Source organism: Pleurodeles waltl, chromosome 5 (assembly GCF_031143425.1).
Source record: "Pleurodeles waltl isolate 20211129_DDA chromosome 5, aPleWal1.hap1.20221129, whole genome shotgun sequence".
In the NCBI taxonomy this organism is placed as follows: domain Eukaryota; kingdom Metazoa; phylum Chordata; class Amphibia; order Caudata; family Salamandridae; genus Pleurodeles; species Pleurodeles waltl.
In genome coordinates, this window is record NC_090444.1 from 1,429,228,216 (window position 1) to 1,429,250,838 (window position 22,623).

At 42.1% G+C, this 22,623-nt stretch overlaps 1 protein-coding gene across 1 annotated transcript in view; it reads right to left on the reverse strand.

Annotated features, from left to right (window-relative positions):
- Positions 1-22,623, reverse strand: part of COL19A1 (collagen type XIX alpha 1 chain) — a 2,318,824-nt gene that overhangs the window by 208,723 nt on the left and 2,087,478 nt on the right. Inside the window, exons 45-46 of the mRNA XM_069235722.1 lie at positions 16,864-16,908; positions 16,194-16,256 (exon numbers count right to left, since the gene is read on the reverse strand). Coding sequence (XP_069091823.1) covers positions 16,194-16,256; positions 16,864-16,908 — 108 coding nt within the window. The remainder of the gene's footprint in view (positions 1-16,193; positions 16,257-16,863; positions 16,909-22,623) is intronic.

Sequence of the window (22,623 nt, forward strand, 5' to 3'; positions counted from 1 at the left end):
GGGTTACGCACAAGCAGTTGAACCTTTGAGATTAAAGGTCAAAAATGTTTGTGGTATGAGGACAAACAACAGGCATTTAAAGAGGTTAAAAAAATGATAGAGATTGCCCCAGCCTTAAACTCTTTTGTGGCAGGTTGTGCAGTTGTCATCTCTGTGGATGCTAGTTTACAAGGTTTGGGTGCTGTCTTAACTCCATTTGTTTCAGGCAAAGAACAAACCATTGCATTTGCTTCAAGATCCTTAAAACAACATGAAAGATCGTGCAGCACTAGAGAACATGAAACCCTGGCTTTTTTGTGGGCTGCTCAAAAGTTTAAAATGGATGTGTGGGGCAATACATTTGAAATACATACCGACCACAAACTGCTAGTGCATATACTCAATGGCAGTAAGACTAATAATTTGTCAGCCAGGTTAACAAAATTAGTCTCCAAGCTCCAGGAAGACACTTTTGTTGTTAAATACATACCGGGGTGGGGGCTTACAGACAGATTGCTTGTCACACATGCCTATGGAAGATACACATGATGATTGTTTTGTAGATGATGTTGAGTGTGTTGCTGTAATTGACGATGTTGAGAATGAATACAGCAGAATGTTGAATGAAAAATTGGTTAGACTTAGATATTAGAAAGAGAAAGATGTGATATTAGCAAAAGTTAAGGAGTACGTTGTGCACGGATAGCCTGAAAAAAGATATCTTGAAGGCGATTTTAGATACTATTCTCAAGTTGCTGATGAGCTGTCTGTGGTGAGTGGATTGGGTTTGAGAGGTGATCTATTTATCACTACAGGATATTTACGAGAATCCATCATCTCTATAGCTCATCAAGGTCACTTAGGTATAACAAAAATGATTATGCATATTAAATCACATTACTGGTGGCCATTCATGAACAAACAAGTAATGTTTGCTATAGAGAATTGTCCAGAATGTTTGTTGTCTGTCAAACATTGAAAAATTACAAAATACACCCTTACATCTTGTAGATTTCCCTGAGAAGCCATGTGGAAAGATTGTGTGAGATTTTTCTGGTGCATTCCTCTTGCTACCAGAAAGTATGAGGTACACCATTCTATTAATGGATTATTTTTCTAAGTGGATGTATTTTCATTTGTCCAATTTCTACCCACAGAGGTTGCCATAATATTTCTTCAACAAGTGTTATTTTTGGAAAGTGCTCCCAAATATTTGGTAACAGAGAACAGGACACACTTAATCAAAAAAATTCTTAAAACCCATGACACCAAGCAGTTGTTAGTAGCTTTAAATTCTCCTGCCTCCAACGGTTTAGTGAAAGGGGAAACAGAGTAATTAAGGAGGTTATACCAACTGTCTTTGCATCGGGGCTAGACTTGAAGGATTTTCTCAGACACAAAGGGGGTTATTCTAACTTTGGAGGAGGTGTTAATCCGTCCCAAAAGTGACGGAAAAGTGACGGATTTACCACCAGCCGTATTACGAGTCCATTATATCCTATGGAACTCGTAATACGGCTGGTGGTATATCCGTCACTTTAACGTCACTTTTGGGACGGATTAACACTCCTCCAAAGTTAGAATAACCCCCAAAGTATGGTGTTATAATACCACTCAACATTGTACTATAGGTGTCACTCCATGTTCTTTGTTGAGAGACAGAAAGGACCATACTCTGTGTTGTTTCCCACCTGTCTCAAGGAGTGCTTAGGGATGGAAGACAGAAATGTGGACAACAAGTTCAAAGATGTTGCTCACAAGGTGATTTATAACCAAATTAAAATAAAAAATATTTTTGATAAAAGGTACAACGTACAAAGTAAAGTCTTAATATGCGGAGAGTGGGTGTTAATTAAAACTCCAGCTGAAGTCAAAAAAGGGGAGTCAATGCTTTCTGCTCCAGTCAAAGTTCAAAAGGTTAGCATAAGTGCTGTTTTAGTGAAGAATAGAGGATGGTGGAATAAGAGACAAGTGGTCTTGTCCACAAGCTGACATATTACTTCAGGAAAAAGTACCTATTGTGAAATCAGATTGGGCTCTATGACTTCAGCCTACTCAAAGAAGGGGAAGAGGGGAGGAAGGAAGGTCAGAAGTTCAATCTAGTGGTGATGTCCTCTTTGACAATTGTTTGTGAAAGCCAACAAGTCAAGGGAGTTGGTAGAGTACATGAGGTTAAAATTCCTGGAAAGTACAAAGATTTCGTATTGTATTAATGTTTTATTCTCTTCTATTTTAAAAGGGGGAAGGTGGTGAAATAGATGTGTTACTGTTCAAGTATATGGCGCTTGCCAGGGCATGTGTAATACGGTGCATGTTGTTATGCTCTGAGTGGCTCACGAGCAGAGCAAACTGTCAGTGGAATTTGAGCGGTCAGTTGCTGCTGGATGCCTTGCTGGTCGGACGCTTATCGCCATGAGCGATGTTGGATTGAACAAATTAATCTTGTCCTACTTGATCTGTATTTGTGGTGGATAACTGCTTCCTCAACTGAGTATATGTTTCCTTACAAAGAGACAGGGAAAGGAGGTTTCAGCAGTACATAAGATGTCCTGTAAAGTTGAGCTTTAGGAACATGCTATTACCTTTAGAGCTATCACTATAGAGGAATATGAACAGAGTAAATTAGGCCTAAACCAACAAGGGAAAAACCCAAAAGTTGTTAATGGAATTGGCTATTCAAGAATTTATCTTACTGAATATGTTGTCTGTCTGCCCCTGTAGGGAAGTACACTAGGAGGATTCAGTACACAAATACTACACAACTGTCCTTGAAGGTTTCAACTGGCAGCAAAACTGACCACCTAAGAAATTGTCTCTTGACAATCCAAACCTGGACATCAAAGGTTTACTTTATGCCAAACCCATGGAAACAATATTTGCCTTGATCAGCAACAATAAAAGCAAACTTAATTTTAAGAAAGTGAATGGGTCAGTGGTGATTTATAATGTTAACCTCCAACCTGCCAACAGTGTTGATTCCCTTGGATTCTGCATTAAGAGCAGCATTTCCTTCAAGATCAGCATTGCTGAAAAAATACAGAAATCCTGGCAGTAGATTGCACCTCTCTACAAACTCAGCACATGGATCATTCCTCATAATTTCTGAATAGCTGATAAGACCTTGATCCAATTACACCTAAAGAGCAGCATCATGTACCACCCTTCTCGGATGCATCTTTGATGTTCACCTCACACCCACCATGAAAAAATCATTAGGCCAGATTTACAAAGAGTTCATGCAACACAGTGCAACAAGTAAAGTTGCTGCAGTGTCTTGAGTGAACGGGAGAGAGATGAACTGTGCCATTTCAAGTAAGAATTGGCACAGTTCTGCTCTCTCCTTCTGCTAGCACACTTTAGGTAGCCATGATCCAATAGATGCACCCTTGTGCCATAGTGCAAGGGTGTCTGAGGTGTGGCCAGCATAGTTTTTGGGCTTTAGAGAATGACATCTTCTTCAAAAACTATGCTTTCAGACATTTCCCTACTGGTCTGTGTGCTGGAAAATGCAGCACACATGCAAAGAGGAAGAAGAGGAGAAACAACAACATTACCCCTCTTTACCCCTGCCCATGTGCTGTTCTTTGAACAGAGGGAGTTTTGTTAAAACCAGTAGAAGGTTACATGGGCATGCCCGTGCACCCCCCATGGAACGCCCCCTTGACGCAAAGTAACGCAAGACAATTCATTGTGCAGCTTTGCGTTAATTTGGCTTAAAATCCATCACAAATCATGATCGGCATTGCATTGTAAATACCACCAGTAGAGTTTGCATCCAGTATGTGTTCAAAAAGGTAACACAGATCTTTGAAAATCTGGGCCTTGGTCTATCCAAATAGCTAAAAAAGTATAAATCACCCTAATGCTCCTAAACTACATTAAATCTTCTCTCAAGCCTCAATCGCCTTCAATAGCAACTGCATTATGTTGAAAGTTATTACCTACAACTCTCCACTCCAACTAGCAAAGCTGGACCTGAAACAAAGAAATGCAAGCAGGAAATGGACTAGAGACAAGACTTCTTCTGCTGTGCACCCAAGATCACCTGCTCGTTTCAAATACAGATTTGACGACCACCTTCACTTCTCCACTTGAGGAAAGAGCTTAAGTCCATGAATACATTGTTCAACAGTAACAACTTCAAAAGCTTAGCTGACATGGATTGCAACTAAGAGAAGAATCCCATTTCTAAACAAATCATACCTGCCCTTGATTTGCAGCCTGCATCCTCCTATTACCCAACAATACTTTGCCTTAGAGGTAGATTTATGGTACAAGACCACCCCTACACACACAAAATACATGCACTCATTCCGAACTGGCACACAAGTACCAAGTAATTATCCCGAGTCTCAGAATTAGTAATGGTGGGATTTGCCCTTGTAATTTGGATTTCCTTAATAGGAGAATCTGTCAGTAGGGTGGAATATGCTTACAGGCGCAGGTTTGTGGCATTTTCTGGTAAGTGAACCGGAAGTTGTTCGTAAACATCCGCAACTTGCAAGCTTGTGGGGATTCACCAACTGATAAATTCTCCCTCAAAACGTGAGTAAATTAATGCATTTCAATTATAAATGTAGTTACAGGTATGTTATGGGAGAACCGTGTATGCCAAAACAAATACAAAGTTTATTTGTGCAAATTAGTTATGTATCACATTTCCGTATGCAGAGATGCACCCTGTTTTATTTTCATACATGTAAATGTTCACGCTTTCGAGTGTTCTTCAACGTCTTAGAAATGTGAATTTAGAAAAAGCCTCAAACGTAATTCAAATCTACAGACGTAAATAATAGCTTTTCCTCTGGTGCTTCTATAAATCGAGTCACAGAGAAATTATCACAATATTATACTGAAAATACTCAATTTTTGAACACATAAAGAAACAACATACAAATGCTTTTTTCTTTACAGTAGAGACCCTTTCTTGTTACGCGTCCCTGTAACAGCTGTCATACAGACAAGGTGGAGAATTGAACCAGGCTTTAACAGTGCTAATAAGACACGTCCAGATTGCAAAGGCCTGTCAATCCAAAGCTTGCTTGTACCACTGCACAGCAATAGCAATACGTCCGCAGGGCAGTCTGCACTGAAACCAAGCACACCGATTCACGCCTTTCTTAGAAACACTCAAGCAAGTTGTTTTGCTGCTCCGAGCTAAGATGAGTCACTGGCGAGGCCTCAGCCCACAGTCGGCTTTCACTCAGAAGCGGTGGATTAATGCAGGGAGCAATTACGGTATCCCTCTTAGGGACGCCTGGATAACTCAGCTCCATGCTTCAGGGGGCATGCAGTTCAAAGTTTGAAGCAACACCATGCTCTTAAAACAAATACGGCCGTGAAGCGTAGTGTCTGAGCCTTGGAAGAAATAAACAGACGTTCGTACGGAGGCCAAATATATCAGAGGCTTTTCTCTTTCTATCTCTCTGGTATAAACGCGCGCAATAAATTCAATTATTTATATCTGAAGTAAAGAAAATGGGACTTGAAAGCACAAGCGCGGCTCACCTACAAACATTTCAAAGCTTGTGTAAACCATGCGAGTAAAAACAAGTATGGCCAATTAAAACATTATCAGGTACAAGCGCATTTGAGAACTTCAATTCACACAGTTATTACTAGTGTGCAAAGGTTAAACTCTAAGTTCTTATGAAAGAACAACCTATTTGGCCAAATCAAGCCTGCTGTTTCATTAATTCCATGTTACAACGCTACCGTCAATTTAATGAGGAATTTAATGAGGAAGAAACTGGTCCCTTGCTCAGAATGCTGATATAAATACATTTTATTCCCCTGGACTAACCTATTATCATATTACATTTATTTCCTTTGTAGCTATGTGCATTATGTGTATATATATATATATATATATATATATATATATATATATATATATATTCAAGTAACGTGTAAATCATGCAAAAAAAGGAAACGGGAAAACACTAAGAGGCATATTGATCAAATAGTTTATTATGTGGCACGTTCCTGGCTTTTTTCAGCGCTGGTGCCAATGTGGTGCACAGCGCCAATGCAGGCACTCGAACCATGGTGCAAGGCTGACTGAGATGTAACCAAGATTGTTTTTATGCAGGAAGGGGCACCTTCCTGCGCAAAAACAATCCCCTGTGGCATTTTCCTCTTTCTATGTGTGCTGAAGAATGCAGCGCACATAGAGAGAGGAAAAAACGAGGAGAAAAAAACATATTTCTCCTTGTTGCGCCTCACATGGGGAGGCATAGCAGTTTTGGCGCAATCCCAGTTTTACCACTTATGGTAAGTCTAGAAATGCATAAACATCCAACCTTTGAAACACGCCACTGGGGCAGTGTAATGCAATGCAGTGATTGGCTTAAGCTCCGGATTTATCAAGCCACTCAGCTCCAAGCAAGGTGGCTTGATAAATCACACTTAGTAGTTGTGTCGCGTTTGCACCCCATTGTGTTGTGTAAGTGCAATGCGACTACATGATAAATATGGCCCGAATACTTCTCAAGTTTTGTGTGGAGAATGGTCGCTTTATATGGAACACAACAACACTCCAAGGGCCAAAAGTTCAAAGCCATTTTGCATTTCTCAATAGTCCAAATAGCTATTTTGGGGCGCTAAGAAATGCAAAATGGGCTTTTCAGACATTCAAAGGCCTTTAGGGAATCGCAAATTGTGATTTCTACACAGTGGAAATCACAATTTGAAATCCTCTGAATAGGACATTCAAATAGGGATTACCTATTTGCGATTCCTATTCAGATGTACAAAACATTTCCTAAATGCAAATTGGGCATTTAGGAAATGCAATTACCATCAGCTTCAAGTCGATGGTAACCATGAGCAGTTTAAAGAAAAGCACCCCAAGATGTTTGATTTTAAAAGTGCATAGTAATAAAAGCTAAGCGCTCTCTTGGGTTCCAAGCGATAATGCCTCACTTCCTCCTTCGAAGGGTGAAGTTGAGCATAGAATGCTGGTAAGGTGATGTTCTGACCAATGTGAAGCAGCTTCATAACTTTAGGTAAGAAAGATGCCCATGTCTGCAAAAGCAGCTTGTCTGGGAAGAAGGTGGTGCAAGGCTGGTTGAAGCTGAGAGCTTGATTCTCACTTACATGCTGCACTGATGTTATGGCGACAAAGAACGCTGAGGATGAGAAGCAGCAAGAAGAAGCTGTTAAGCAGCTCAAAGGGAGTGCACATCACAAACGTAAGGACCAAGTTAAGGTCCCACTGTGGCATGACAAAGGGAGCAGGAGGAAATAAATGTTGTAAACCAAATGAAAAAGCTCAGAACTAAAAAGTAAAAAAATAATTAAGGCTGATCTGGCAACAGCAAAAAGCAGAAAGAGCCAAAACTTATCCTTTAACTGTGTCCAGAGAAAAGCATTGCCAAGCTAAGGATAAAACAAATAACAAAACCTAAGATAGCCTTGCCTTGAGGGGGTCAATCTGATGAGGACCGCACCAAGTCACAAATTGGGCCCAACAGATATATACAGGTTTTGCAGAGGGATGTGTGGTTGCCAAGATGACATCAACCACCTTCAGGTGAAGACTGAAGGGGTCAAAAACCAACTAAAAGAGGGGTTTGGAAAAAGGGAGATTTGGATAGAAAAATCCTGGTCCTGTGTATAGAGCTCCCAATACATGTACAAAAACAAGGTATACACAGTTCCACAACGTAAGTATAATCAGGAAAACCACATTGGGTCCTGATCTAAGGAAAAGATCGTAAAAAAGAGAGAAGAAAGAAGAAAGAAAGCCAGGTCCCTGGAAAATTAATTATTTTGGAACAAGAGCCCTCACTCACCAAAGGTGACATGCTTCATCCTCGGGCTTTGCTCCACGTCAGGCCGGCGCTGCAATGCCTGACGGGCCCCTCAAGGGGGGCTCTTTGCCGGAGATCTTTTGAGATATATGCCCGGTTTAGAAAGAATAGGGTATAGGATTGGAAAAATTCTATTTAAAAATAACTAGAGGTTAGGCAAATTTTATTAAATAATCCAACCACTGTCATGATTAAAACCAAAGAGCGGGGAGAGAAAAGAACAAGGTCTACGCTCCCCAAAATATTATTCACTTCCTCACTCAATTTGAGGTTAGGAATTGTACGCACAGGATCCCCTGTACGATTCACCAGAAGGTCAACATGTTTCTCGCTATTGATGTCCTATGGATCTAACGCGATTCTTCAGGACCTAAACTACCTAATCCTATGTGTAAATATAACCTATAATAAGGAATATTAGTACAATGCAGGGACCCTCCTCATACTAGTGGATGGGCCGCATCAGGTAAAGCACCAAGTAACGGAGGTCCTACTGAGTTGGGACCTGTCCGAAGTTTGCGGCATCACCTGCCCCGTCTCGGTGTTCCTGGAATAGGGGATCCTGTGCGTACAATTCCTAACCTCAAATTGAGTGAGGAAGTGAATAATATTTTGGGGCTGAGACTTCGGATCCCTCTGCCGAGCCCACAATTGTGGAAGCAAAGGTACAGCTTAGGGAAGGAACACTAGTGCTGGGGCCTGGTTAGCAGGGTCCCAGCACACCTTCAATCATAACTTGGCATCAGAAAAAAGCAAAAAGTCAGGGAGTAACCATGCCAAGGAGGCATTTCCTTACAGCCACCTTGTGTGCTCAAAGTATAGGATGCTGGAGGCCATCAGTCCCAGCAAGCACAGAGTTGACCTCACTGAAATTCAGGATTAAGGCTGAAAGCCTTAATGCCCTGGATTCTCTCCCCGGGGGAAATGCACTAAACTGAACCATGTCCAGAACGGCTCTGATGAAATGGAGGGTCTGAGAAGGTGCCAGATGTGACTTCGACATGTTGATGTTGAACCCCAAAGATGACAGGAGGAATGGTGGCATGGAAAGGAAGGGTAGGGCATAGCCCTTCTGAACAATTTGCAGGACCCAGCCATCTGATACTAAGCCTGCCAACATAACAAGAATCATCGGATCCTGCCTCCCATCAGGTGACTGTGCTCCTTGATTGGCACGCTAAAGGAGTTTGGCAAGTGAGGCTGCATGGGGTCAGGATGGTGGACTGGGCGGCCCATTGACCTTGACTGTGGAGGTAATGAGTACCAAGACCTCAACCATAAAACTGCTGGGGACTTTGTGGAACTTGGATTGGATGGTGGTATGAGGCACCATTGCTGAAGCCCAGGAAGGAGCAGCCTGATGTAGTTGGCAAGGTGGGACAGATGTGTCCAGGGATCATGCCTTGACTGTGCTCTACCTGAACCACTCAAGAGGAGGGTCTGCCTTGTCCCAAAACAGGCAAGTCTATTGAACAGCATGATTATGAGGGATGACTGAACATCACCTGAAAAACCAGTGGACCGCAGACAAGTGTGGCGGCAAATGGTGACATTGGTGCCAATGACACAACTAATTGTGAACGTGGCTGCATCACTAACTTCACATATGGCATAGGTAAGGGTCAAAGATCTTCAGAGATCCATTGGAGAGCTTGAGCCACCAAATCCCAAAGGGCGTGGAAGTAGCGCCCCAGTAGGCAGCTGGCATTCACTGATCGAAGCGTCAGGCTGGTGGACAAGTGGACTTGTTTCCACCTGTTTTGACTCCCAGTCAGGGAGACTATAAGGGAAAGTGTTGGGGTTGATCTTACTTCCAGCACCACCAAGTCTTCAGGAGAGGGGTGCTGAGATAAAAACACACGGCCCCCCCAAGGCCGGGAAATGTTGTTGTGCAATCTGACAACTGACCGGGACAGGGGGTAGAGCAAGTTAGTCCCTTGTTAAAAAGCAATAGAGGCACAGTGGATTTTGGCCAGTCCAAAGAGCTGGAGCTTTGGTTGCTCTATGCGTTACCAAGGTTTAAGAAGGACTCTCCTCAGTGGCAGGACCAAGGGGCCACGACATAGGACAAGTATTTAGGCCATTGGCCTACTGCAGGTCATCACACCATCCTCCTTGCAGTAAAGTTGGCAGATCTCATCACCTGAATCATAATCATTGTCCAGAATTGTGGCAAACAGGGAATGCAGCGTGTGCATTCGTATTGGCGGAGGCAAATCTAGCGGATGAAGCAGGGCCTCTATCACAGTCGAGCACGACCTCGGTTGAGTTTGAATCGGCAGAGACTTGGTATCAGGGAAGTTGAGCCTTGTCTTTGGGTGTCAATGGAGGCAGCATCAGCGATGAAGCACCAGGAACCAGTGTGGACCTTGGCACCAAAGGCAGAGTTGAGACTGGAGGAAGAGACAGCCCCTACAGAGCTCAGAGTGGCTAGCTGGTGCCGATATTTCACAAGGACCTGGGAAATATTTTTCGTATTTTTGGGCCACTTTCAAACCTGGAATATACAGCACTACAGTGTGTACTACAAAAGCACCCAAACATGAAACTGATATGCTGATATGCTGGTGTGCAGAATGTAGTATGCTATTTATAACCATTTTTTAGTGTAGGAAGTCGTCATGGTTTATGGAATGCGAAGACTGGAGTGGGTCACGATGCCCCTTCCCTCCTTTAAATATGGTAATGAATAGAATATTACCCAACATGCTTCTTCTCAATTCATGAAATGTTCTTCTTTACCATGTGTTAGTTATAAACATAGGTAGTTAAGATGAACAAACACACAGTCTCATTGCATAGTTCCATAGTATGAAGCAGTGACTATCTAGGGTGTGACCCAGGTCCAGAAGAACACAATATATAACACTACTATGTTTAAGTGTGCTTTTAATATTACACTCATCGAAATCTGGCGTTAATAGGTGTATTTCCACAACATGGTAAAACTCATAATCATGCAGAGTGGTAATTCTACAAAATCTTGAGGAATCATCAGGCAGCATGACTAAGAATGAAGGCTGTAATATTTGTAATAAGCAACAGAACCTTTCTTGAAAAAAACAGCACTTTCGGGTCATAACATCGAGACTGAAATAATAATGGAAATCACTATTTATATCAATTTCTACCACGCAGTATAACCACAACTCCCCACATGCATCCATGCAATGCTCATCTCTGCTGAATCCGCTAAAGTGAATGTGTGCTTACGGTTCAGAGACTTTTTCCCAATGAAAATACATTTTCTAGTTTGTTTTTAATGTGGATGCTGTTTGACGACTCTGCACAAATAGAGGCACAAATACAGGGAGTGCAGAATTATTAGGCAAGTTGTATTTTTGAGGATTAATTTTATTATTGAACAACAACCATGTTCTCAATGAACCCAAAAAACTCATTAATATCAAAGCTGAATATTTTTGGAAGTAGTTTTTAGTTTGTTTTTAGTTTGAGCTATGTTAGGGGGATATCTGTGTGTGCAGGTGACTATTACTGTGCATAATTATTAGGCAACTTAACAAAAAACAAATATATACCCATTTCAATTATTTATTATTACCCATGAAACCAATATAACATCTCAACATTCACAAATATACATTTCTGACATTCAAAAACAAAACAAAAACAAATCAGTGACCAATATAGCCACCTTTCTTTGCAAGGACACTCAAAAGCCTGCCATCCATGGATTCTGTCAGTGTTTTGATCTGTTCACCATCAACATTGCGTGCAGCAGCAACCACAGCCTCCCAGACACTGTTCAGAGAGGTGTACTGTTTTCCCTCCTTGTAAATCTCACATTTGATGATGGACCACAGGTTCTCAATGGGGTTCAGATCAGGTGAACAAGGAGGCCATGTCATTAGATTTCCTTCTTTTATACCCTTTCTTGCCAGCCACGCTGTGGAGTACTTGGACGCGTGTGATGGAGCATTGTCCTGCATGAAAATCATGTTTTTCTTGAAGGATGCAGACTTCTTCCTGTACCACTGCTTGAAGAAGGTGTCTTCCAGGAACTGGCAGTAGGACTGGGAGTTGAGCTTGACTCCATCCTCAACCCGAAAAGGCCCCACAAGCTCATCTTTGATGATACCAGCCCAAACCAGTACTCCACCTCCACCTTGCTGGCGTCTGAGTCGGACTGGAGCTCTCTGCCCTTTACCAATCCAGCCACGGGCCCATCCATCTGGCCCATCAAGACTCACTCTCATTTCATCAGTCCATAAAACCTTAGAAAATCAGTCTTGAGATATTTCTTGGCCCAGTCTTGACGTTTCAGCTTGTGTGTCTTGTTCAGTGGTGGTCGTCTTTCAGCCTTTCTTACCTTGGCCATGTCTCTGAGTATTGCACACCTTGTGCTTTTGGGCACTCCAGTGATGTTGCAGCTCTGAAATATGGCCAAACTGGTGGCAAGTGGCATCGTGGCAGCTGCACGCTTGACTTTTCTCAGTTCATGGGCAGTTATTTTGCGCCTTGGTTTTTCCACACGCTTCTTGCGACCCTGTTGACTATTTTGAATGAAACGCTTCATTGTTCGATGATCACGCTTCAGAAGCTTTGCAATTTTAAGAGTGCTGCATCCCTCTGCAAGATATCTCACTATTTTTGACTTTTCTGAGCCTGTCAAGTCCTTCTTTTGACCCATTTTGCCAAAGGAAAGGAAGTTGCCTAATAATTATGCACACCTGATATAGGGTGTTGATGTCATTAGACCACACCCCTTCTCATTACAGAGATGCACATTACCTAATATGCTTAATTGGTAGTAGGCTTTCGAGCCTATACAGCTTGGAGTAAGACAACATGCATAAAGAGGATGATGTGGTCAAAATACTCATTTGCCTAATAATTCTGCACTCCCTGTAGAGGCGCTCGCTTGGTATAACCAGCTAAGTTTTGTACTTGCAACTATTTGTGCAGATTTCTTAAGGAAGGAAAAGTCAATGGGAGTAAAAAAACAGAATCGCTTTCCGTTTAAGCTCTCAGTAGACTTTTCGCTTTCTGCTGCAGCACTCACTGCTGAGTAGAAATACACTACACTTGGCAAGAAGTTACGCCTTTCCTAAAAAAAAAGGAAAATAGCAAGTTCCCCTTTTCTGTGGGGATTTTTTTCCTTTTTTAACATATTTTTGCTTTGCTGGTATTAGGACTCTGAGCCCTGTAACACTGTTAATTAATGTGAGTGTGTGTGTATCGTGGTCCTAAAATTGTAGTGGTAAAATTGGTATCACCCAATTAGTGCATTTAACAGCCCTTTAGAACCTCTGGAGATAGTGATGAAAATGCACCTATGGAGTCAAGTTGAGTAGCATATGTTGACTGCTGGGTGCACTTAAAGCACCCACTTGTATGATTAAGATATATCTCTGACAGGAGCACCACATGCTCCGTCGGAGCTGCACTCTAATGCGCTACAATAAAACATTTCAGAGAAATGTGCCTTTGTCATGTCGAAAAGGCCTAATTTCATATTGAAAATTCACCCCTAAAGTGTGCCTTGTAAGCCCATAGGACAGTGTGCTAATGAACAACAATAGGGCACTATATATTGTGATTATTTGGCTCTGACAGGCAATGAAAACTTAAAAGCTATTTCCCTATTTAGGCCTTACTAGTCTTTTCCGTGAACAGCCACAGATGGGAATAAAATATGTATTTCCTACCTCCTACCATGTCAGATGAGCGGAGAGCTCATCTAACTAGGTGAGCGACTAAGGAACTAATGGCAGATGGGTTCTGCCATCTTGAAACAGGGTTGTCTGGGTAGTTTTACACAAAGGCAAACCGAAATTTTGCAAAAAGAGGTTGAGGAACTGTGAGAAAATAGTTAGGATTTGATATTATAATTTCTCTAAAGGCTGGCTTGTGCACAGGATTCATTTGACACTTCAATACACACATCCTCAAAAGATTCCTTGACCTGGGAAGATTCCACCTGAAGAAGACCCTGCTGGAAGAATACTCCTCCTGGAAGAAGAGGAACCACACAAACATTTAAGATCACTTGACTCCTGCTAGTAGCAAGGAACAGGAACTGTTCTCCAAATGTCAGGTAGTTAAAATCCAGTTTGCCTGCCTGGTGGACATAAAAAGCAGAAACACTCATGATTTTAAGATTGCCAAGCTGACCATAGACGATGTGGCCCTGCAGGAGAGCTTGCAGGTGATAGCCTGCCCTGTGGAGCTAGGGTATGCAGGACTTATTAAGAGGGATATTTTCAGCACTTGGAAAAAGTTAGGACTTAGTCACGTTTTCCACCTCAAAAGGACAGGGGCAAGATGAAGATGCTTGCCAAGGGAGGTCACACCGAAGGTCGCCAAGAAAACCAGGTTGATTGCGCTCAGAGCATTTTGCTGCCATGCAAAGTGGCTGAGAGGGATTTTGCGGGCAAGGGATCTGGCCTCTTGAAGCCATGCCCGGCCATCATTACAAAGCTCTTAATTTTTCTGTATTTTCTAAATTGGTTTACAAAATGTATTGTATGGTGTGCTATCCTTCAAAATTGTTTATATTGCTTGAGCTTAACTCACATTCTGGGAATTGCCTGCTGCTTATATCACAGCTACCAGGGGTTGTGCAGAGATTCTTTCAGGAATGTGTTTTGATCTAATCAGAGTGAATTTATTAAGTTGATAGGGATAATTCATTTCAAAATAATTGTCTTGTTGGTTGACCTCGTACGCTTAAAACCTGCGAATTACAGCTATTACATTTTAATTTTTGAGAAATTGTGCCAGAAGAGTGAATTCTGCTCTGTGAAAATTGGAAAAGGGGCGTCATGATGAGCGTTTCTGTGCTACAGAGAGAAAAGCAGTCAGAGGTATTGAACATGTTTGTTGTAAAACAGAAAAACAGTACAATAGAATCACTACTAATTGAAAGGTTTGAAGGTTGGTGCTGACTTTTTAAATTCAGTGACTGGCACTGCCATCTTGAATTCATGAGTTTTGAGACACTCACGAGTTTGATGAATCCGCATCAAAAAGTGAACACATACATACATTCCAAAACGTTTGAAAACAAAGAGAGTGACGGTGAATGATAAGAGAACCAATGCAGATTTTTAAACTAAAACAATATAGTCTGTAGTCTGAGAGCTCATGACATCCTGGAACGTTTTAAACCAGAAACTTGCTAGAAAATGCTGAAAAGGAGCATAAAACATGCAAATAAGTAAAAATATGAGTCACGAAAGGGCATGCAGGTGGAAGTGCATCAATCAAATTAGTTAATGGAAAAAATAAGTGCCTATTAAACCTACAATTCACCAATTTTAATATTTTGTAATCTTTTCAAGGCAGACTTTCCATAGAAAAATTGCTTATTCTTTAATGTGTTTGATTAAAGTCTTAGAGAGAAGGCATGCCCGCTTAGAATAATGGCCACGCCAAGTATTATTCCTATAATTGCTTAGTCCCATTGGTGATCATTATTTACTTGGAACACTGAGGGACATTAACTTCTGTGGACATTTATGCTAATTAATGCCTGGGGTTATTCATGCTTCGTATTGCATCGGAACCAGTGAGACTCACTCATTAGTGGTTGTGACTATTATTGTTTTTTATTCCATGCAATGTTTGAAGTTCTTTACTATAAGGGACCACTGTGAGGTGCCTTAATGCCTAAGACCATTATATTTCATTACTGCCTGGGACCATTGATGCTCATTACTCCATGGAGCTTATATGGTCATTAAGTCTAAGGTCACGGATGTTCAATACTGTGTGGTAGAACTGTGTGATGGAATTGAGGTTCATAACTGCACCAGCAGTTATGAACCTCTATTCTACCACACATCACTTCCATTGATGGCCTTTGATGCTGATACATTTTAAGCCAATCGAGGATCCTAAATGATAAAGGCCAAGATGCAAAGGCTATGATGCTCATTACTGCTTGTGACTATTGATGATAATTATTGCCTGGGACCAGTGAAACCGCTTGCTGGTTAGTGCTCAATTTATTAGGGCTAATTACAACACAGGGACTACGTGTTTCTTTTGAACTCTGGTCATTAGTGAGTACCGTGGTGGATGGGGCTTTAAACCTTCCTAACAAGTCCCTTTCATCAAGGCCTGGACAATACTTCTCTGGTCCATCACCAAGGCATGAGTGGGATGATCATACACCTACAGTTGACGTTTATGTGAAAAAATCGTGGACTCAACAGCTCTTGGGGCAAAGGAAATATTTTGTGAGTAATAAACAGATTGCAGAAACTGATTTTAACCTATAATCATTGAAGATATCTACATTTTTATACACTAATACAGTGGCACCCAACACTACTAGGTCTAACTCATAGAATGTCCCACATTGCAGACCTTATCATTTTAAATAAAATTAAAATGAGATAGTGTTTCGAATAGTCTTTGTTATTCGTTACTTACTGGTGTCCCTTGCTGTCCTTCTGGGCCAGGAAATCCAATGTCTCCCACAGGGCCTCTTTCACCCTAGAGAAAAAAGAAATATATACCAACATTTTCAGGTAATATTTGTACCTCAAGAACATACATGCTATTTCAAAATACATTTACTTATTATTTTAGCAGCAGTAACACGTTAATCAGAAAAGTGAGTCATGCTGAGGTAGATTTAGAAATGACATAGAAAAGCACGCCTTCACATTAAAATGTGCGCATTCTGTAACCACCCTTCAGTTCAACCAGACTTCAAACCAGAATTATAGAAATCATGGTCCACTTGAGTATAAATAGTCTGGTGGAAGATAGAAAACACCTCATATTGTGTATCGTTTGTAGTACGGTATTAGCTGGGATGGAAATGTCTCCGTTAAGATGTGCTTGTTTTCCTTTATCTACTGCCAAACTGCAAGATGATTCGATGTTTTATGTTTGAGGATCAAACTTCCAGTGAGTGTTTTAGAAGTGTAATTTGTGTTTTTCCAACCTGAAGATGTGTTTGAATACTTTAGCAATACAATGCACAATGTCAGATACACTGTTCAGTTCATTATAATGTATCTAGTTCATGGCTCCCTAACAATTTAGCAAGAAGAAGATTCAAGACGCCTACATAGCTGTGTTAATGTTCACTTACTGGTTCTCCTGGCATTCCTGGTGTACCGGGTGATCCAGGCTTTCCCTATGAAAGGAGACCAAAATAAAGATCAAATGCCTGCAACATCGTCCATCTTCATTGAAAACACAGCGTGCCGTTCAAACCATCTAGGTTTCAAGCAAACTACATATTTATCTAATAAATCAAGGAAGTAACTCTAGCACTCTTATCTACATTACTCTGATCTACATTAATTGCGAGAACCCTTAAGTGGGGCCAGAAGATGATAAGCTGTATACCTACATCTTTGAACTTCAATCAAGTGTAGACACATTACTACTAGATTAACTTTTCCTTAACCCTGTATCCTGCACACCCATGTTTCCAAAAAGTGGGAGCAGATTGCAAAGGGTGATTATTTATAGTCCCTTTAAAGGACTGGGTGACTGGTAATGTATCAGAATATGTGCTTAATACGTCCTCAGTGGCCCTTCTACAATGGAATTGGGAAAGATGTGGGCTTGTTGAAGTGGATTTTTGAGACAAAAGGATTAAAAAAACCTCAGGGTGCCCACTGCCTGCTCTGCACCGAACCTCAGTCTCACATGCATACAAAGGGGGTCATTCCGACCCCGGCGGTCAATGACCGCCGGGGCCGGGGTCGGCGGGAGCACCGCCAACAGGCTGGCGGTGCTCCACAGGGTATTCTGACCGCAGCGGTTTAGCCGCGGCCAGAAAGGGAAAACCGGCGGTCTCCCGCCGGTTTTCCGCTGCCCTGTAGAATCCTCCATGGGGATTCTGACCCCCATACCACCATCCTGTTCCTGGCGGCTTTGGCCGCCAGGAACAGAATGGCGGTATGGGGTGTCGTGGGGCCCCTGAGGGCCCCTGCAGTGCCCATGCCAATGGCAATGGCATGGGCACTGCAGGGGGCCCCGTAAGAGGGCCCCACCCTGAATTTCAGTGTCTGCTCAGCAGACACTGAAATTCACGACGGGTGCTACTGCACCCGTCGCACATCCTCCACTCCGCCGGCTCCATTCGGAGCCGGCATCCTCATGGAGGGGTGTTTCCCACTGGGCTGGCGGGCGGCCTGTTGGTGGTCGCCCGCCAGCCCAGTGGGAAACCCAGAATACCCGCGGCGGTCTTTTGACCGCGCAGCGGTATTCTGGCGGTTCCCTCCAGGCGGGCGGCTCCCGCCGCCCGCCAGGGTCAGAATGACCCCCAAAGTGTCCTCTATTTCACAAAGGGAACCTCGGCCCTATTGCAGGAACTAGGATTAATGTGCAAAACAGCTATCTCACAAAAATAACCAAGTAGAGAGGCATCTTTATTAAAAATAGCTGAGTACAATGAGAAAAATCTTAACCATCACGTTATAGGCTGCCACCATCCAGCATGTTTTGATGGGTATTAATAAAAGCTTTATAACCTAAACATCTAGGACACGGTGCATCCTTTTAATAGTGCCTGGGGGTCTATGTCAAAAAATGTACCATAAAAGTTTAAGTGATTTTTCGGAGTTCTCAGGAAAATTGATTTTCTAACTAAGAGGATGATAACTAGGAGGAAGATCCCAGCAGGTCATGTTGTTCACACATGATTTAAATCCAAGTCAGATGAAGCAGGGCTCAACATTTTAAGTGGGCCTTCACTGGAGGAAAGGAGGCACAGTGGCACATGACGGAAGACGTTTGCTTTGCTAAATGCAATAGAAAAGAGATCATAATTTTCAGTGGAGCACTTACAAAATTGTCCTGACATAACACTGGACTATGGGAAGAACTGGCAGGATGACTACCCGCATTTTGACGGGATTGACTCTCATGAAAACTGTATGGCAAATAGTTATTTGAGACCGAATAAATCTTCTCAGCAGCTACCACCAAGTTTGACTACAGAAAACTGTGCTCATAAAGTATGTTGAAGTGAAAAGAGTACTACATAAAAAACAGATGTACATCTGTTGTCGGACCTGAGTTGGGTGACATCACAGTAACTGTTTTTTTCCCTTTGATATCTAATTTAACCAGTAATTTGGAACGTTTCAACATTTAGTGATGTGCAGCTTACTATCGACCGCTCTGCCCTGCTGCTGCCAGATAAGCATAGGATTAAAAGAAATGATCTGAGAGTAGACTTTGACATGATTACTGTCATTTAGGTCATCTTCATTCTGAGTCAAGAATGAATAAAGATTCAGGTAGAAATGAGAACTGCACAGGAGCGGCTCGCGGGGCTTTGTTGGGGCAGGGCTGCGCAAGACGTGTGGGTGGATGTGTGGGGGTGACCAATTAATTAAAAAAATATATATAATTCACTTATCTGCTCTCCGTCACTGCACCATGCCGCTCCTCTCCCGCCGCTGCAGCCAGGCACAGGCTCCCAGCCTGCTCTGCAGCCAATCCTGACACTGCTCAAAGCAGCATTAGGATTGGATGGTAGAGCCCAGCCAAGGTGCTCCCAGGCAGGCTGGGAGCATGTGCATGCTCTCTCCAGTCCGGCAACTGTGTTGCTGTGTTGCTGGGCTGGAGAGAGTCTATTGTGCATGTATGTTTGGCCGGCCCGAGACAGCCGGACAACATACATGTGCGGTGAGGGGAGTGCGCAGTGCACTCCCCTCATTTTGTCATCCCCAAAGCCCCACCATTTTAACAAATGAAACGAAAATAAAAATGGTGTATTATTGTTTTGTTCGTTAAAGGAGTTGCAGTGGCTGCTGCTGGCGGGGGGTGGGTAGGTGACTGGAATTGCTCCTGGGCTGGTATTGCAAGTTGTGCACAAATTTTGTAGTGAGCATGTGGGTTTCCCTTGCACAAACGTTGTCAGGTAACACAGTTTTCACCAGACAATAGTTAGCAAAATGTGTGCAGGTAAAAATGTTAAATTGTGAGTTTTTAAACATAGAACGTGTAACACCTGTACTATTACCTACAACCTCCCGTTATGAGTTCCATAGCAGGAAACCACACCTTGCGGTATTATTATTCCCTAGGATGATATTGCCAACTAGAAATAATCCTACTCTTATTGAGACACTCAATGTTTTAGTGGTGTGTGTGGACTTTAACTTTCTAGAGGAGGCAGCTCTGCTTGATAAAAATCTAACAAATTTCCCAAAAAACTATAAGTTCTACATTTCAAACATGTGCGTGAGTGCGGATAAGAAGAAACCTATCTCCTCTACCCTAGGTCGATAGTAGCATGGGCAACAATTTAGGGCCGCTTCTGATGCCCTTCTGGAATATTCTCAAGTGGTATGTACTGCATTTCTTTCTCCAAAATATTAAGTATTCACAGAGGTTCTGGGCTATACAAAAGACCATGGACCATGAGAGAGAAGGAAACGGCTTGCTTAAAAACAAGGGGCCAGATGTATCAAGAATGCATTTTGCGAGTCGGAAATAGCGATTTTTGAGAAATCGCTATTTCTGATTCGCAAAATGCAATATACCACATTTGTGATTCGGTAATAGTGATTTTTTTTAAATGGCAAATGCAATTACCGAATCGCAAATTGCGATACCAGCCCCATTCGCACCTATGGGCCTGTAGGCCCATATTAGCGAATTTTTTGCATTTCAAAAATTGCGAATTTCTAACTGGAATTCGCAATTTTGGAAATGCAAAACCCCAGGGTGCTGGGGGCCTAATGCCCCCTCTGCTGCACCCCAAAACATTTTTCTACAACATGTAAGGTGCACACATGCCAAAAGCGCATGTGTGCTTTACATGTAAATTTTAAAAATGCCCAATTCACATTAAGGAATTGCTTCTTACATGTGCTTTAGAAATCTCAAATAAGGATTCCTTATTTTAGATTTCTTATTTGTAGGGTCACAATTTTAAAGAATCGTTATTTTAGCGATTCCTTAAAATTGCATTCAGCATGCCTTTGATACATTCTGAAATGGCTTTTTGCATTCGCAAACGGGCATTGTCACCGTTTGCGAATGCAAAAAGCTTTGCTACATCTGGCCCAAGTTTCGTTCCATGCTTCGCACCCATGTGATACATGACAGAGCACACCGGACCCTTCTGACGTGACAACAGGCCTTTCACTCTGAACGAGGTTCGGTAACATAGGACTGACGTTAGCTGCCTTTCTCTAGATTGTCAAGTGCACTCTGCCCAGGTGGGACACGTCTTTGCCCCTCACTATTGGATTCACTGAAAAGAAAGAGTGTTTCTTTTAACTCTCATAATCCTCCTGCCTCAAACCCATCGCCTGCTGATGTTGAAAAGATAATAGACCATGGCCAATAATATATAAAATGATTGATTCTCCTTAGGAGTTGTTTCATTTCCTTTTGTTTTCATTGAATTTATAATCTTAATGCTTTCAGCAGCAAACCAAACACAGGGTCAACTGCAATTTTAGACTGACAAAACCTTGTCTGCGAATATTGTGGAACAGTACAGGAGAATTAACGAGCATTTCAAGGTTATAGACATAGAGGGTTATTCTAACTTTGGAGGAGGTGTTAATCCGTCCCAAAAGTGACGGAAAAGTGACGGATTTACCACCAGCCGTATTACGAGTCCATTATATCCTATGGAACTCGTAATACGGCTGGTGGTATATCCGTCACTTTACCGTCACTTTTGGGACGGATTAACACTCCTCCAAAGTTAGAACAACCCCCATAATGTAGCAGGCCGCGTATGCGTGTGTGTATGGACGCCGTTTCCAGAACTCGATATTCTGCATATTAATTAATACTAAAGAGTTTCAAATGCATTGTTTGTACTGCGTTTAACATAAAGAGGTTCTGTTAGTTTGGCAAGAGAAAGGCTTTATTCCTACTGGTGTTTTCAGCTAGCACTCTACGTACTCATCCTTCACCCTCCCAAGCTTCATACCGCAGAGGTTGGCTACGACCTTCAGGCTCCATAATAATTGTACAATGGTCTGCGTGCTCTGTATCATTTACAAAATGCAATGTTTTCTGTTCCTGATGCTCCTAGACAGGACAGATTTGACAAGTGTATAGAATTTAAGGTCGCTTTTTGCAGAACAGATGATGTAGTATTGTTTTCTGTGTACGGCGTAATCCAGCACATTCATTAGATTTCTGTCAAATCTAAATACCCATTGTTTGTGCTATGGAACTTTCTCTGTCAGGCCACAGCGACTGCAATTGTATAAAGGATCCATATTTTGGAGGCCAGCCAGTGCTCTTCCCTGATTTCCATTGATGGAGACCCCTGGGCAAAGCCACTTTAATACTTAGAAACGCTCCTGTTCATTCTGTCTTGCCTTACTAAGCAGTCCCTATGGGAAATGCTCTTTAATTCTCCTTTTCCTATCTGTTAGCACTGTATTATGTTCTAGGTATTACTTAAATCAGGTGTTCGTTTTACCAGCTGCCAATGATATATTACAATATTTGCATCTTGAGCATTCTGAAATGACTGGCTAACCAATGATGGTTGACTTCTACATTTGATTGTAAAAATGTAATACACTCTCATGGTTTGTAATTTGAACCTGGTCTTGTATTAACTTTATTGTGTGATTTTTCCTGGTTTTCTGGGTGAAATATATGTCCGTTTCAGGATTCCTGTCTAGAATAGACTCACACGTAGCCCGATCCATCAATCGGCCTTTTTAAATGCTGAGAAATGCAGACATATGTTAAGTGCGTTTATGGTATTTACATAGCGCAAACCTATGGCAAAGGAGGTGGTGTTATGTATATAGTCAAAGGCACAGTCAGTGTGTTGACTGTTACTGCATGGCTTACCACTCAGTAGTACCAGTTTACAGCCATGGCCCACCAAAATATTTCATAGTGA